This window comes from Bubalus bubalis, chromosome 14 (genome assembly GCF_019923935.1).
Source record: "Bubalus bubalis isolate 160015118507 breed Murrah chromosome 14, NDDB_SH_1, whole genome shotgun sequence".
NCBI lineage: Eukaryota > Metazoa > Chordata > Mammalia > Artiodactyla > Bovidae > Bubalus > Bubalus bubalis.
The window spans coordinates 29,957,634-29,975,039 of NC_059170.1; the positions used below are offsets into that span (position 1 = coordinate 29,957,634).

Here is a 17,406-nt window from a genome sequence, read left to right on the forward strand (position 1 = left end):
TCAGAGTGAGCCCCTGGGGTAGGGAGGCTGGCTGAGGGTCAGTGGGGGCTGGCAGGAGGGCTTCTCTCTGCTAGTGGGGCCAAGTCTGAGGCCCGGTGGGGCCCTTCTATTCCTGTTGGGGTCACCAGGCTATGTCCCCACATCCGCTGTCACCCTTGTTCAGTTCTGTGCCTGTGACTTGTCTCCCCTCCACCCCTCCAGTGGTCCTTCCCCTTTCCTTGGCCCCCAGCTAAGGCTGGTCTCTCTGGCCACTTCCCTCTGCCACCCGCCCGGCCCCGCCCCACCTTCCCATGCCCTCTGAGCATCCTCACCCCTTTCCAGGACAGTTGTGTCATCTGTAGGTGACCTGGGTCTCAGAGGTCCTGGGGAACCTGGCCACAGAAGCCTGCTGCGATGCTCCATCGTCAACCATCCACTTCCTGGCAGGAAGCCTCAGTTAACCCCCAGGCCCTTCCTTTCCTCCCCTGTGCCCTGGGCACGGGTGCCCCTGTTTTATTGGGTCACCCCCTGGATCAGGCCTTCCCAGTCCGTCTACTGTGGTCTGGACTCCCCGTTCAGACCCTCCTTCTAGCTCTGCCCAAGGCTCCTTGACCATCTTGCCCCAGCCTTTAGCATCACCTCCCACCCAACTCTGGCAGCAGTGCCCCCTCATGTCCCCAAACAGCCCTGGCCCCTATGTCTGTGGGCCTCTGGGATGTGCTTCATGCTCTGGAGCTGCCTCTGCCCCTGTGAGTCTGGGAGGCCCTTGTTTCTCCTGAAGGCTGGACTCAAGTTGAGGCTCTTCGTCCACACAGCTATGCCTTGTTCAGTATTAACAGTAGCAACAGCATCGCATGGTGCCACGGGCCTTTCTTCATCTCAGCCCCAGACATCCTGGGAGGGCCTGCTACTGTTTCCAGCTTAAAAGTGTGGCACCCAGGAGGTTGGACAATGTGCCTGGGACATACAGCAAGTCCTGAGACTTGAATCGTGATCCACCGCTGGGGCTAATGGTCCGTTACAGACTGACCTGTAGGGTACTGACCTTCCTGACTCTTGTGGACATCTTCCCTGCCCTGGATGGAGGGAATGTCCTTGTTCACCACCGCGTTCATAGTGCCCTGTTCTTGGGTGGCAACTGAACATTTCCAGACCCTGCATTTGAGGTCAAAGTGCTTATTAAAGTGCTGGTTGCAGTCAGGTCATCGTGCCGGCTGGGCCCACAGGGCCAGAAGGCCCTACGGTTGCTGTGATTATTTCTGTCATACTTTGTACATTGTTCCACTCATCCTCATAGCATGTCAACAGACATACCCTCAGTGGTAGCGGCCCCAAAGGAGCTGCACTCTGTGCACTCTGGTGTGCAGGAGGTGACCCAGGGCGGGTGGCCGGAGGTGACATACAGGCCAGAGGCCATTGAGGGTGTCAGAGCAGCTGCCCTGGGTGGCATCCGTGTCTCCCCGTTCCTGGGTCAGCTCGGGCGCAGCAGCTGAGGTGAGGGAGCACCCCAGCCCTTCTGGGGGCTGCTTCCTGCATCTTGGGAGTATGTCTTACTCCTGCATGCATAAGACAGGAGACTCCAGAAAACGCCTCTGTGGACCCTGTTCTGAAAGGCCCCTCTCCCTCAGCCCCGGGCTGGGCGCCCGGCCCCCGCCAGCTGGTTAAAACATCTCCCTGCTGGTCTTTTGCAGTCAGAGCCAGCAGCCCATTCTTTTGCTTCTTCTGAAGCAGATGACCAGGAAGTGTCGGAGGAGAATTTTGAGGAGCGGAAGTACCCCGGGGAGGTCACCCTGGCCAACTTTAAGCTGAAGTTTCTCTCCAAGGACATAAAGAAGGAGCTGCTCACGTAAGTCCCCACCTTGAACGACAGGACCCCCCAGGGGACCTCTATAGTCTGGAAACGAGAACACCCTAGTGGGAGCCTGTGATGACCAGGCCGGCCCCTGCGCAGCCCTGTGTTGACTATCCTCCTGCCCTGGCCACCTTGGTGGGCAGAGGCTGAGCTGCCTGTACTAGGACCTTCCTGGGCCAGACAGCAGGGGAGGTTCCCCTCACCCCTGTACCATGCTGGCCTCTAACCTGCTCCTTCAGGGTGATAAAGAGTGAGGATGAGCCTTCATCTGGCCCACAGAGCAGACAAGGGCTGAGGGGGGTGGACACCTCCTGAGCCCCCACTGAGTGCCAGTACTCGGCGAGCTCTGCCTCAGAGTCGGTGCCCTCAGCCCTGGCAGCCAGAGCTAGTTTAACCAGACGCCACTGGAGGGGGGATAGCTCCTGGCTAACTGCCACTGAACACCATCTCCCCTAGGGGACAGTGAGAAGCCTGACACCTGCCCCGCAGGTGATCCAGCCCTCACCTCTGCTCAGAGTTTGTCCCTGGGATTCCTCTTCGTGCCCCCAACCCCACCAGCTTCCTCCTGCCCTGTAGCTGGCTCTGGCTGGGGCCTTTTCCTCGGGGAAGGCCCCGCCACATCACGAAGGCACCCCCCGCCCGCCTGTCCACAAGCGTGGACACGTGTGCGTGCACAGTGCGAGGGCTTCAGAGCATCTCGACTTTAAGTTGAGCTTCACTTTGGTTCCCTTTTCCTTCTTGAGCTGAGTGGTATGGGAGAAACTTGCAGTCATAGAGGCGGAAGCGAAGGGTCTGCTCCGAGACGGGTAGGGAGCAGGTGCCACCGCCCTCCCTGAGTGGACTCAGCCCCGGGGCGGGTCTGGCAGGGTGCCTCGCTGTCTGATCTGACGCTCTGTTTCCTTTGTCCAGCTGCCCCACCCCTGGCTGTGACGGCAGTGGCCACATCACTGGGAACTATGCCTCCCACCGCAGGTTCGTCCCCCGCTTGGGTCCGCCTGGCCTGGGTGCTGTGTGGTGGGTCTTCTCCCTCTGCTGCTCTGCTCCCCCTCTTTGGCTCATCCCAATATCCCATCTCTTCTCTTTCAGCCTCTCTGGTTGCCCTCTTGCTGACAAGAGCCTCAGAAACCTCATGGCTGCCCATTCTGCTGACCTCAAGTATGTCTGCCCTCCTGGCCTCCCATCTCTGGGGTGGCTTCCTTGCTCTGCTCACTCCTTTCATGAGGCTCCAGCCCAAATCAGCCTTCTCGAGGGCTCTGGCACCAGGCCGGCCCTAGCCAGAGGCGCAGGGCCGTGGGGCAGAGAGGCAGGGCCATGGACGGGCTGATTCTGCTTGGCTGGGATTCTCGCCACTCTGCCTGTCTCTCTCTGCTCTGAGCTCTGCTGTCTGCCTGTCCCCTTAGGCCCAGGACTGCTACGGGGTCCTGTGCTCCCCTCGGCCCTGCCAGCCTTTCTGAGGGCTGAGGGTCGGGAGGGCCAAAAGGACGTAGGACCTGCCTCTGGCTCCTGGTGGCCCGGCTCATTCTCTCCCTCTCCTGAGGACCCCTGATGGGCTGCTGTCTGGGCCTGCTTTACCCTGCTGTGGTGATCTGGGAGAAGTCCCGGACTGGCCATGGCTTGTAAGTCTCGTTGTGGCTTAGAGGGCTGCAGGCTGTGTAGCTCTTGCTAAGCGGACTGGATGCTGGTGATGGCCGAGAAACTCTGTGCTTGTCCCTCCTCCTGCACCCCTTCCAGCTGCTTCTGTCTTGGCCCCTGGTGCCCACCCCCGCCCACGCCTCACCTCTATGCTCGCCCCTCCTTTTTGCTGTGCCTGCTCTCTGCTTCTGCTCCTCCTGTCCCTGACACCCGGGCAGGGCAGCCCAGTGGCACCAGCCACTCTGACTGACAGTCTTGTTCAAGCGAGGAGCACGCACCCAGAGGTTTCCTGGCTCTCAGCGTCCTTCTGGGGCTGGAGTTGGGGATTGTAATGGCCTTTGATTTCATGCCTTTAGTTGAGCTGTGACATCGTGGCTGGTGTGGCCCTGAGCCACATAATGCTGACCCTGTGCTCCTAGGCTGAACCGAGGTTGTGGAAGGAGGGCCCTCTCTTGGCCCCTCAGGTCACTCCCTCTCCAGGGGATTTCTCCCACTCTGGGCCTCTGTGTTGGGGGCCTTCCATCCAGGCCAGGTTTCACTGGCTCAGCCTGATCTGGGACTCTGGTGCCTTTAAGATGAGGAGCTATGGCCGCCGGAAGCTTCCACGGACCTGCACTGACTTAGATCGGGCAGGAAGCTCCAGGTCTGTCTGAGCAGAGGGTCCTGCCAGCCTCACTTCTGTGGCTCTGGGGAGCCTGTCTGGTCCTAGTAGCCAGGAAAAGCGTATCGTTACCTGTTTTACCAATGCGGTCTTCCAGTGCCACAGGTGAGGCTGGGCAGAGTTCATGACCAGAAGCATGTTTCCAGGAGTTTATCAGCTTTGACACTAGCATGTTCTGAGGCAGGTTCACACATGCACTCGCTGACCCCAAGTGTCCAACTCCGGAAATGCAATGAGACCCTCAGGCCTGTGGGCTTGGAATGCTCTTCCCCACCCTCCTCTTCCCTCTTTCCTTCCTCTCTTCTTCTGCCGTCTTTCTCACGATCCTTTCTCCTGTTTTCTTTTCCAGTTCAACTTACTTTTCTAACTGATCAGTTTTCTGTGATTTTCCAGCTTGAGGGTGGTGGAATTCTAGAAGGGACCGCATGCCCTCAGTAGCCCTTTACCTGCAGAGCAGTTGGTCAGGGTTCCTGGAACTGACACATGGACTTGGCCCTTGGTCTGGGTCCAGAAATGTGGCCAGTAGGGAGGGTCAGAGCCCTTCTGAGATGGACAGCCTGTGAAGAACTGTAACCCAAACTTGTTTGGAAGTTGGCGATGGAAAGTGTTCCTTGTACGAAAAAAATCACCCCCGACTCCCTCTGAAGTGTCCTCCTGTGGAGGCTACTCCTCCCCTGCTTCAGGTCACAGCGTGGATGTGGCCTGACTCCCCCATGTCCTTCTCTCCTTCCCCTGCCCAGTGGGCGTCTGGCACCTTGATCAGCTTTGTGGCAGTGTCGGGTGAAGGTAACCCATCCACAGAGGGGCAAAGGCACCCATGCCATGCCTCGCAAATGTCTTCTTTGGTGGCCCCCACCAACACTTGAGTGCAGTGACAATCTCAGACTAAGTGTTTTCTGTGTTTTGATCACATTCCAAGGGCATTTATTCTTCCCTTCCAAGTGTCCCATGTGGTCAGGATCTGGGGACTTGGGTGCCTCGGGCCACATGGGCTACTCCCTGTGTGGGGCTTATGAGCACAGCCACACACCCTGCTGGACTGTGATAGGGGAGCTCTGTGCAGGTTGGGGATAGCCCCTGCCTCGGCTACGGGACATGGATAGAGGCAGGGTGAGGTCTGGTGTGAGCCATGCTGCCTAGCTTCATCCTCTGGCCCAGACAACACACTCAGAAGAGATGGTGGCCGGCGCTGCCAGTGGCCAGTGCAGACACTTGCTTCTCCAGCCACATGACATCATCTTCGCTTGGACATGACTCTTAGGGAAAAGCCATGACATCAGGCTGGCAAGGAAGGTGGGGGGGATCCTGCCTTTCTGGAATGGGAGTGCCCCCATGTGTGTGTTCTTACCGAGTCTCTCCCCTGACCAAGACCCCCTCCCAGGCACTGCCAGAGGCTGCACGTTGCAAGGGTGTCACTCACAGACAAGCGTCTTGCTCACAGCCACAGAGGCTGGGGGCTGCTCTGAACCCACCACCCTGGCCACTGCCTACAGTGCTGAGCCCTGTGTTCTACAGCTGAGAAGGAGCAGGGAGAAGGACTGTCCTAGCAGAGGGTGTCACAGGGCCTGGGCCTCAGTGCAGAGGGCCGTGCAAAGGACTCCCTGGTCCTCACAGTGTAGTCCAGAGGACCTTCTTGAGCAGCTGGAGCCTGAGGACCTGAGGCCACATGGAGATGCAGAATGTCAGAGCAGGCGGTCCCGGCAGCTGGGGTTCATTTGAACGGGTGATGCTTACCTGGATGGAGGTGGTGGGTGATTTCCATTAAAACACAGAAGCCTCCTTGCCCGAGATGTGGGTTGAAATGTGACCACACATGACTGAGGTGGGGGGCATCATAATCTTATTGGGGTCTAAGTCACCCCAAAGCCCGACAGGAGGGAGATTGAGCCTCCTGCCAACTGCCAGGCCAGGGAAGCCTCGATGGGTGGCCCTTGGGGCAGGGACAAAGAGGGTACCTCAAGAAAGTCTGAGGGGCTAGGAAGGAGGCTCCCGGGCATCTAGCCCCTCCATGTTGCCATGCTAGCCTAATGGGGGCGGCAGTGTCGGCCCGTGGACATCTGGGAGGAGGATGGAGAGGAGGGGCCTTGGACGTGCCAGAGCCTGGGTGTGAGGCAGCCTCCACTGATTGACAGGCCAACTTCAGTGTCCGTATCCTGCCCCAGCTGGCGCTCTGCCCTGCCACCCTCTGGGGCCAGTTTTGTGCTGAGGAATGGCCTTGGCTCCACAGCTCTCTCTCTCTGTGAGGATGAAGCCAGAAATGGCAGATAAGCACCAGGGTCCTGCTGGGTCACACAGGATGGAACTGGGCCCTCACGAGGGACAAGGTGTGAGCGGCAGGCCCATCCTGGAGGAGGCATCCCGAGGACCACCTGCAGGGCTGGGAACCAGTGCTCTGATGCCAGCAGAAACCGATCCGTGTTTTGTCACTGGACAATCAGGGAAAAATAGCTCAAGCTGGTGTATTAAAGGGGATTTCTACCTTCGACATAATATATTCACCAAACATTTTGGACTTTTGCATTCTGTGCCTCCCCAGCTCCCTTCCACTGGTGCCAGCCACCTCTTGAAAACCCTGGGCACTTGCCAAGCGGGGGTGATGCCCCAACATTGCTAGGGCTGGGGGTGGTGCGTCTCATGCTCGGTACAGCTGTCTGTGAGCACAGGCAGTCCTTTTCCAGCAGCCTCAAGCAGGATGAGCCGGTCCTTGGTGCTGGGTTTGCATCCAGAGAGCACCCTTAAAGGCCCACAGGTGTTCTGGAGCCTTCTCATCCAGCCTGGTCCTTTGCAGGAGGCCAAGTTGGGAGCCCACCATCCTGCAGAGGAATGTGCTGTCTCCCCTGGTCCTCCTGGTTCCCCCAGAGAGACTGGGTGCCAAGTTCTGAGGCCTGGAGGTCATGACTATGTGAGACCTCAGTGGTGGGGCTGTCGAGGGCCACGTATGGTCTGCGGCCGAGTGAGTTCTGCAGCCCTGGTCTCAGCTACGCTGTCCTCCACAGGTGCCCCACACCCGGCTGCGATGGCTCAGGCCACATAACAGGGAACTACGCGTCGCACCGGAGGTGAGCCTGCCCCAGTGCTCTGGGCACCGGGCCAGCAGAGTGGGGGGTCTCCTCAGGCTGATGAGGTTCAAGGCTCCAAGTGACACATTAATGCCACTGCACCCCAGCCTGTTTCTTCCCTCAAGTCTGAATTGTCGATGTTCTCAGAGCTGATCAGGATACCCTCTGGCCAGAGCTGGGGGCCGCTTCCTGGACATGGCCTTGCTGCCCACAGAACCTGACGGGTGGAGGGAGGCAGGTGGGTTGAGAAGTTGCTGTCCTTAAACCACTGTGACATTTTTTCCTCTTGTAAAACCAGCTTGTCAGGCTGCCCTCGTGCCAAGAAAAGTGGAGCCAAGGCCACACCTGCGAAGGACGACAAGGAAGACCCTGAGCTGATGAAGTGAGTGGGGGTCCTGCTGGCAGCCTGGCTGCTGTGCAGACTTGGGGTTTCCCTGTATTTTATAATTTTAAAAGCTCCTTCTAGACTCTATTTGCTTTAATACAGCTGTGACAATGCCCATTTTTACGGATGTGCTCAGGCCATGCACAGGGACACCCTTGCAGGTGGGAGCTGTATGCGTTATGTGGAGGATACCTGCGTGCATGGGCTCCTGTCTGGACTTCTCAGGTCTGTGGTGTTTGATGGGACGAGAGAGGCAGAGTGCCCTGCCGCCCGTGCACCCAGGGCATCTGGGCCTGGGCCTCAGGGCATGGGCCACCCCGGGCACTCACGGGCACTACAGCCTGCATGGCTTCTGGTCTGGTGGGAGGGGTCAGTGTAGGAGTCAAGGAGGAAAGGGTGGTTAGAAAGACAGGGAGCCTTTGAATTGTGTGCATCTGTGTGTCCCCACGCCTTTGCAGGGAGCTGATGAGCGGTGGGGGGGCCTGGGAGGATCACTCTGAACTGGGAGTCGATGGTCCTCTTGGGAGGAGAGAGACACCTTGAGCCTTAAGTGGACAGTGTCTCTGACCTCTACTGACCTTCTCCCTGGGGGTTGCTGCCCTGTCATGAACCCTGACCCGGACTTACCTGGTGGGGCTGGTATCACGGCAAACTTGTCCTTCCAGGAGGGACCCTGCCCCTCAAGCTCCCCACGTGCAGGTGCCACAGATGCAAGCAGGGTGACCCACCACCCAATTTGCCCAGGACTCTCAGAGCTGCCATTGGGTAGAGCAGGCAGGTGAGGACTGGAAGAGAATGACTCTGGCTGCCTGGTGCCCAGGGACTCGAGTAGCTTGGCTGGGCAGGTCCACGGGAAGCAGGTCTGCCATGACAGCTGGCTCTCACCTCTGCAGAGGGGCTCGACCTGGCCGGAGTTGTGCTGGCTTCTCCAGGGAGATCAGCCCAGCTGTGGCCCAAACATCTGCTTGGCCACAGAGAAGGGGCCAAATTGACCAGTGTTATGCCCTTCAAGGAGGACAGCCCCACCAGCTGTTTGCTGTAATAAGGCAGACTTGTTTATTTAATTTATACAGTAAAACTGTAATGAATACTAAATCAAAAATGCAAAATACTGGTTGTTGGTATTGTGAATGCTGCCTACCAAATGAGAGGGTGGATAAAGAATATTTTTTTCTTCCTAGAATCTGGGAATTTTCCTGTGATCATATAAATGCATGGCTGTTATGGATTTAGCAGGGATCCTGCTGGTGTGATAAGTGAATTGTGCTGCATTTGCAAAGGATTAAAATCAAGATCAGCATTTTTCACATTAACTGGCAAAAATGGTTTTCCTCTTCCTGATGTGCTGTCAACTTTCCTTTTTAAAAAAAAAAACTCGAGAATTTGCAGCCAAGTGGAGAATGTGACTTCTAGAAATAGTTCAGCATTTATAGGATGGATGAAGTTTCTAATGGCTCCATGGCAAGGTGAAGAGGCCACCCATGTAGCGCCTCTGTTTTATAGGACCTCCTCCCTAGCCATAAACTTTACCCATATTTATAATTGATGAGCGTCTTTACACAAGTGCAGACGGCAGCAGAAACTTTAATCAATGCTCCAGTTCCTACTGCTTGAAGTGACGTGGCTGGCAGGCACTGGCTGTGATGTGTAGGGGCTGGTGGAGGCAGGGTCCCTTTTATGACATCTTGTGTCTGCAGCTTTTGAGATTAAGTCGGGTCAGCGCTTTGTGGTAAATCCCTTTGGCCACAAGTAGATAACTGACCATTAAAGTCTATGGAGGTTGCGATGTGGAGGTTGGGAGCTGCATGTCCATCACCTTGGAGAGGCCCCACTGTCCCCAGCTGCACTGGCACTTGACCAAAGAGCTGTGCCTCTGACCAGGGGTCCCCTGGGTGGGCTACACGACTTAACGAGAGGTCACCTGACACTGAAGATTTGGACCCAGGGTGTGGAGGGAGAGACCAGCAGTGTTACTGCAGCCGTGTCATGAGTGTACTTCCTGGGGGCGCCTGCGGCCCCTCCTGAGATAAAAGCCAGGGTTCTGCAAAGAGAGTGGGAAAGCAGAGCCTGGGTTCATCTGTGTAGTGACTTGAAGAGGCGCCTCTCACTTGGCTTTTTGATCCTGTGACATCAGCCTCACAGGCGCCTCAGAGGGGCCCAGCCCAGGAGTCCTCTGGAACCGCACAGTTGGGAGGTGTCCAAGTGTGGGGGGTGGACATAGAATGGAACCTCCCCAAGCCCCCTGCAGGGGCCCCTGCTAGTGACTCTGTTCTGGACTGGGGCTCCGGTGGTCTTGGACCAGCTTATTGGACAGCCCTCATGTCTGGGCCCATGTGGCTGGGCTAGATAAGAAGAGCCAAGAGAGGGGACAGGTGAGGATGGTCCCAGCCGAGGAGGCCACTTCTGAGACTGAAAGGTTGCTGCTGCCAGCCATGAATGACGCCGGGATTCTTGGCTTCCAGAGGAGAGGAATTCGATCAGTGGCCAGAGACGAGGCTTGATCACTCGGAGCTTTTGTGTAGCAGAGTTTTATTAAAGTATAAAATGGATAGAGAAAGTGGCTGACACAGACATCAAAGGGGACAGAAAGAGTGCCCCCTTGCTAGTTTTTAGTAAGGCATTGTATACCTGTTGGCAAGCTGCTAATCAGATAAAAGAAATGCCTCAAGACTGAGAGTTGCACCAGGGCCTCTCCCACAACATGCATTTTGAGATAGAATGGCACAAGGGGAGTCATCTCTGGCCATAAAACAATTGACATGAATCTTGAAGAAAAGCAGATTTCCAAGCAAATACATAATTTAATTAACATAGCTTAAGAAAACATTTCCATAAGAAAAACACATTGGTTAGCTCAAGGTTTGAGATAAAGTTCAGTTCAGGTGGAACCAGGTGTTGCCATGACAACACAGGATTAGAAGAGAAAAGAGAAGAAAAAACATCTGCCACTTGAAGTTTATTTCCTCCTGCTGCTTGGGGACCTCTAGCCTTCCTACCCAGGCTGTTAACCCTCTCAAGATGAGGGCAGAGTGTGGGGGTCACCAGGCAGTGCACCACCCCCTGCCTTGCCACCTCTGGGGGCTTCCTGCCTCTGACTTGTCTGTATCCCAGGGACCTCTCTGTGAACTGGGTCCTCTCTGACTTTCGGGTCTGCGGCTGTAGAAAGCGTTGACAAGGGCTGGTGCTCAGAGCAAGCTCCCAGCAAGTGGTCTCTGGGGTGATACAGAGTGATGCTGGCACCAAGGTCTAGGTGTGGACCAGGAGGCCACCAAGAGTCAGCTCCAGGCCCCCCGGGGTCACTGCTGCTGAGGGACAGGGAGAGAAGGTGGCTGCTGGCCCCCAGGCCACACAGGGGATGTGAGGCTGAGGCTGAAGAGGGAGTGCAAGCCCTCTGCTAGTTTGTCCAGGGGACCCCAGCATGTCTCAGGGTCTGGCTTGGCGGGGTCTCTGGGCTCCTCTTCCAGCTCCAGCACCCAGTGTTCACCTCTGACCTCTCTGTGCCCAGGTGCCCGGTTCCAGGCTGTGTGGGGCTTGGTCACATCAGCGGCAAGTATGCCTCTCACAGAAGCGCGTCGGGCTGCCCACTGGCAGCTCGGAGGCAGAAAGAGGGTTCCCTCAATGGCTCGTCTTTCTCCTGGAAGTCCCTGAAGAATGAGGGGCCCGCCTGCCCCACCCCGGGCTGCGACGGCTCCGGTCACGCCAATGGGAGCTTCCTCACCCACCGCAGGTGATTGTCCCCACCCCCACCCTTCTGTCACCCAGGACAGACCCCAGCTGTGGGACTGTGGCCAGGCTCCCAGGGATGTGCCAGACCAGGGCGCAGGTGAGAACAGTAGTTTCTTGAGGAAAAAGACCCAAATTGATAGCCACCTGGGGGAAGCCATGGAAACCTGCTGGGACCACGTGACGGCCTGTGTGACGTGTCACCCAGGTGTCTACTGTCCTAAGACCCCTTTATACATCCCATGGAGTCCCTCTGGCAAGAGAGAGCGGAGCCCCCCTGTGTCTGTGACACACTTTCTTAAACAGGCTGAGGCTTTTCCTGAAAAGCAGCACAGCTCACGCCCTGTCCCTCCTACTGGGGTTTTGTCTTTGAACTTGGCACCCAGGCCTTTCCTTGCTCTACAAGGGACCCCTCCATGCCTGGGCAGTGGGCCTGGGCAGCACTGGCCAGCTCTGACCTGCCCTGATACTGCCCCTGGTGCTGAGGGTCTTGCCCCACCAGCCCTTTTCCTCTCTGTGCTGGGAAGCCACACGAGTCACTGCTTGGTCCTGTCAGAAACCTTTTTTCTATGTTATTTTTTTGTCCTCACCTCTCCACCTTTAAGATTAATTAACTCATTCATTCCACAAGCCGTTGCTAAAAGCACATCAAATATCAGTCTCTGGAGAACAAGATGACAACCAGCTCTCCTGGAGCTGAGTGGTCAGGGCAGGTGCAGAGACAGACTGCATACCAACAAATATGTTATTAGTTTGGTGAAGAATGCTGTGGGGAAGATAGAGCAGGCAGGGGTGAGGAGGTCTTTTCTGAGAGGTGGTGCTTGCCCTGAGCCTCTGGGGACAAACCTTCAGAGCAGGGGCCTGAGCTGGGAATGGCCCGTGCTGTTGGAGGAGTGAGGAAGTGGGGGGCCGGGAGCCAGGACCGGGACACCAGGGATGAGTGGCAACGCTCCAGACAGGATAGTCCTCCAACAGCCCAGCTCCCACTGGGACCTGTGACCTTAGACTGGCTTGTGAGGCATGACCTTGGATTGGTCTTCATGCATGACCTTTGCTTCCAGCTTGTCTGGCTGTCCCAGAGCGACCTTTGCAGGAAAGAAGGGAAAGCTCTCAGGGGATGAGGTTCTTGGCACGAAATTCAAGACGAGTGATGGTGAGGCTGCCCCCTGTAACCCCTGCATGTGGTCTTGGGACCTAAGTGGGCGGGTGGTTTAGGCAAGAGATGGGTCGGGAGGCAAAGCCCCTCCTGGAGTGAGTCGTGGTGGAGACAGAACCCTTGAGCTGAGCTTCCAGGGCCCCTCACCTCGGCTCAGAACCTCTGGCTGCCCTGTGCCCAGCATGGCCATCATAGCTTTAGCCTGGGGCTTGGTGAGCCCTATTGGCAGCACCAGAAGCCGTGTTCTCAGGGTGTGTGGACCTGTGTTCTCAGGCTTCGTGAGAGGGAAGCGGAGGAAACCAGCACCATCTGGAAAAGCTTCCATTTTTAACTTAGCAATTAACGCTTGCCCAGAAGGTATCTGTTTTCCCACCAAGACCAGGGCCTGGAGGCACACAGCTGACACGTGGCCACTTTCCCAGTCTGAGATGTGGGCCACAAGTCACTGGGGCTTCTACTCCGAAAGGGCTCCCCAGGCCCATCTAGAAAGCAGGCCTTGACTGACCCCCTCCCCCCATTGTGAGAGCCACAACTGAGGTTTCTCTCTGGGGTAGTGCTGGACAACGACGAGGAGATCAAGCAGCTGAACCAGGAGATTCGAGACCTAAACGAGTCCAACTCTGAGATGGAGGCTGCCATGCTGCAGCTGCAGTCCCAGGTGGGTGGTGCTGCCCTGCCCTGCCCCCACCGGCCCTAAAACCCAGGATGTCCTTCCTGTCCAGCCCTTTCTCTTCTGGGGTGGGGGTGGGGGTAGGTGGGGGCCCAGCCCCTCATCAAGGTTCTGCTCAGCACGCGCTCGGCCCATCAGGAGTCCTGAGGTGCTGGTAGCCACCATCCTGTTGGTTAGTAGGAGCAGAACCGCAGCGTTCCAATCAGAACCTGACTGGAGCTGGGTTCCAGCCCAGCAGGGCCATACACCAGCTAAATGACCTGGTGGACCTCTTATTCCGAGTATGCCTTGACGTCCTCCCAGGCAGATGAGGACAATAGGAGAGTCTGCCCTATTCGGTTGTCGTGAGATGAATGCATTTCAAGGAAAGCAATTCGCACAGGGTCTGACCCAGAAGAACTGCTGTGCTGAGGGACAGGGTTACAGATTGCCTTGAGTCTGTGTCCTATCCCTGAGTTCCCCAAAATGAACACACACACAAAAAAAAACAAAAACATCAAACCAAAAAACAGTGAAATTCTTATTTTGAAAAGAACATGCCCTTCCTTGGCTGCTGAGTGGGGTCTGGAACAGAGATAGGGGCACAGAGGAGCAGTCATGCATGGCCATGTCCCCAAGGACAAGGAGGTGACCTGGCCCTATGGGGTTGGAGGGCGGAGGGGACTGGGAAAGTGTGAGATGCTGGAGTCCTTGTGTCTTCTGTGGCCCCTCCTTTCTCTGGCAGACGGGCTTTTATGCCGACCTCCTCTTACCCAGAAGCCGGTGTAAAAATAGCACCAGCTGATGAGGATCAGCAGGGATTTCTGTCCTGCCGTGCAGCGTCCCTCCAGTTCAGAGGCAGTGGAAGTGGCGAGGGGGTACAGGGGCCATCTCTGGGCACCAAGACGCCCTTCTGGGTGGCTTTCCCCGCATTCTTCCCTGCTGTTTTCCTTCTCGAAGTCCAAGGCATCTCCCAGTATCAGCACCCTTGGAAAGCACCTCTGGTTTCTCTTTACTGGCCAGCATCCACCTACTTATAGAGAGATTATTCACTGAGTCCTTTTGGAAGGACTCAGAGTCCCCTTTCCCCTCCAGGGAGTTTTGCATTATGTGCCCTGCTGCAGAGCTCGGGCAGGGGAAGGCAGGCTCAGGACCTCTGCTCAAACCTTTTAAAGCCAAAGGCTTGTCACTGTGTAGGGAGAATGTGATGCTCCTCCCCAGCCCCTCCTAAAAGGGCTCCTGCACCCCAAGGATGGCCTGAGGCGCCGTCCACACTGATGAGCTTGCCTCTGCCCTGAGTGAGGCTGGGGGCTGCCCTCCCAAGCATGTCTGCTCCAGGCCAGGCCCGGGGTGTGCTTCTTGCCCACCTTGCCCACAGGGCTCTGACACTCTGAGACTCATGTGGTGCCTGCAGCACCCAAAGCAGGTGAGACTGCCCATGGCCGTCAGCCCAGTGGAGTTGTCCTCTGTCCTCTGCTGTTGCATGTGGAAGCCTTGGAGCCCCTGGAGAACTCTCGGACTCCCTCCTGGTGCCCTGTTGGGTCCAGAGAAGACATGTTTGTGCTGGAAACCCCAGGATGGTCGTTGATGTGCTGGTCCACTCAGCTGAGAGTGGCAGTGGTCTGCTCTGCTGCCTTCATGGTTTTGATGAGGCACTTGGTTGGTCTTTCTGGTGGGGATGTTCCACCAGGTGGGAGCAGTGTTTCCACCACAGAGGAAGAGCAGGAAGCCAGTGGTGGGCTGGGACATGAACCCAGTGTCTTCTTCTGTGCTCCTCTCTGCCCCACAGGACAGCTGGGCTCAGAAAGCCATGGCCCCCAGCCCCTAGCTCAGGTCATCGTGTCCCCCCCTCCACCCAGGGACCAGGGCACTGCGAACCCTCACTGTGGCAGGGCTCCTGCCTCTTTGCCCTCTCCTGGAGGGACATGAGACGGCCCAGCGGGCATGCCCGGCCTGCTCCCCGGAGGACACTCCAGGCAGCAGCTCCCGTCTGTCTGGCAGATCTCGTCCATGGAGAAAAGCCTGAAGAACATCGAGGAGGAGAACAAACTCATCGAGGAGCAGAACGAAGCCCTGTTTCTGGAGCTGTCGGGCCTGAGCCAGGCCCTCATCCAAAGTCTTGCCAACATCCGCCTTCCGCACATGGTAAGCAGTTAGCAGCCCTGTGGCCTCCCCAGCTGAGTTGGCACCTGTATCCTGGGGCTTCGGGGAGGGCAGGCACCCCTCTGCTTCTGGAAGGGCCCCACCCCGGGCAGATTGCTGCCCACGGCGGCTGTCGCATCCTGGGTAGCCTGTGCCATGGTGGTCTCAGCCCGAGTGCTGCCTGTGGTGGGTCTGTGCGCTCATCTCTGGCGGCGTGGGCTTCCTGGGTCTGAGGCTCCCTCATCCACTCCCATTGCTTCTGGAAACCCTGGGGCCCCTGCATGGATGGGCCTTGCTAAACCAGTTGTGTTCTCCAGGAGCCGATATGTGAGCAGAATTTTGACGCCTATGTCAGCACCCTCACCGACATGTACTCCAACCAGGAGTGCTACCAGAACCCAGAGAACAAGGACCTCCTCGAGAGCATCAAGCAGGCCGTGAGGGGCATCCAGGTCTAGGCCTCCTTGTGTGAGGAGCCACCATGCTGACTCGGGGCGCCCAGGGCACCCCGACTCACCTCTATCTTTTACCTCCCTAGCCCTGCCCTCCCAGTGGAGATTCCCACTCACAGCGACTTCTCGTTGGCAGCCCAGGGCGGCCTCGGCGAGGGGGTGGGAGTGTTTAGCCGGAGGAGTGCCTGGAAATCCTCATCTCCCTCGATGTGACTCACGCGCCGGGCCAGAGGCCTTGACCTCTCAATGTGAGTGCGGGGCGTGAAGTATTACAAAGTGATTTATTTTTGCTTCTGAAAGCTCGAAGTCTCCAATGGAAACTCACGGACAAGGTTCTCAGGGAAGTTTTGGAGCTGCAACCACAGTATTCCTTTGTCTGTCAAGGCCGAGAGGGCAGCCTGGCCGGGCGGGTGGTGCGTGTGACGAGTCAGCCTGGAGTGGCCAGTGCGCCCACGCGGTGAGGCCGCTGTGACAAGTGTGTTTCCTGTTGTCCTTTAATTCACTTTTATGTTAAGCGTGGAAGAGAGCAGCGTTCCAGAGGGTAGGTTAGGAACAGGCCTGGAGGAAGCTGGCCCGGGAACCCCTGAAGACAGCGCTGGTTCCACAGGGAAGCACCTCTGGTGGAGCCCGCAGACCCTGTGCTCAGGGTCAGGCTCCCTCAAGGCTGCAGCCTTTAGACCCAGGTCGGGGTCAAGGTCAGGACCTCTGGCTGTCTGTGTGCCCACCTGGCCTGTGACCCACCACTGCCTGTCACCGGGTCATGGCTGAGCTTTACCGAGGTGGGGGAAGTGACAGCAAGGTCAGGCGATAAATTCCTGACTGGAGACCACCAAGGTGTCACTTCTTTTTAGATCCATTTGAGATTCAAAAGAAGATAAATTTTGATTTAATGTGTTAAAAACACAATGTTCCTAACATGTAAATAGAGTCCAAGCCAACTGTGACTGCGATTCCAAGTTAGTATTTAAAAGTAGAGAAATTGCACTTCCTGGAAGAAATGAGAAAGTAGTTAGTTTAATTATTCTGTAAATTATTTAATTTTGTCAAAATGTAAGTATTTATATTCACAACCTCTTATGTTAATGTTGGCTATTTATTTAACATTTTTATTTATTAATTTTATACTATTTAACCCAGACCCCACACCAGGACATATGAGAGGGAAGTAAATGAAATCAAAGCAAACTTAACTATTTGACTATGAGAAGGGCCACAAAAAATCTTGCTGTAACCTCCAGTTATGATTTTGATGCAACTGAGTTATTTTTTATATATTTTGTTATTTATTCTTTTAATAATGGAGTTTTTAAAAAGTATTTTGTAACTGAGGAATTTTGATAATTTGGGGATATTTCCCCTTTGGTCCAATGGCAAGAAAGACTGTTTGGTTCTCTTCATCCCTTTGGCTCCTTTTGTTTCAGGCACGGACGACAGCAAATGGCATTCTGTGCTTATTGTTTATTTAAGTGTAGTGCAGCTGTGTGCTCTGGCGTGTCTCTTGTGTTGCGTCTGTGTGCCGGTTCTTGATGGCTGAGTCCTATCGCTGTGAGGGGCGCTGGCTGCAGGCCGCCCTGAGCAGCTCCCGCTCTAGGCTCCTGTCCTCTGACAGCTCTGATACTGTGATCCTCCTTCCTCAGGAAACGCTGACCCCACAGCACAGCACTTCTCAGTGTGTTTGCAGGGTGATTTCCTAATAAAAGTCCACTCTGACTGTGA

The 17,406-nt window shown here is 56.2% G+C and overlaps 1 protein-coding gene across 4 annotated transcripts in view; it reads left to right on the forward strand.

The window, feature by feature from the left end:
* The window catches only part of MYT1 (myelin transcription factor 1), a 61,464-nt gene extending 44,058 nt beyond the window's left edge, over positions 1-17,406 (forward strand). For 3 of the 4 annotated variants that reach the window (XM_025263922.3, XM_025263924.3, XM_025263923.3), the window contains exons 14-23: positions 1,671-1,825; positions 2,741-2,803; positions 2,918-2,986; positions 7,121-7,183; positions 7,482-7,565; positions 11,074-11,295; positions 12,353-12,444; positions 13,002-13,105; positions 15,098-15,241; positions 15,556-17,406. In XM_025263922.3, the coding sequence (XP_025119707.1) occupies positions 1,671-1,825; positions 2,741-2,803; positions 2,918-2,986; positions 7,121-7,183; positions 7,482-7,565; positions 11,074-11,295; positions 12,353-12,444; positions 13,002-13,105; positions 15,098-15,241; positions 15,556-15,696 (1,137 nt within the window). In that variant the 3' untranslated portion in view covers positions 15,697-17,406. The remainder of the gene's footprint in view (positions 1-1,670; positions 1,826-2,740; positions 2,804-2,917; positions 2,987-7,120; positions 7,184-7,481; positions 7,566-11,073; positions 11,296-12,352; positions 12,445-13,001; positions 13,106-15,097; positions 15,242-15,555) is intronic. The other variant, XM_025263925.3, reaches the window with a different exon arrangement.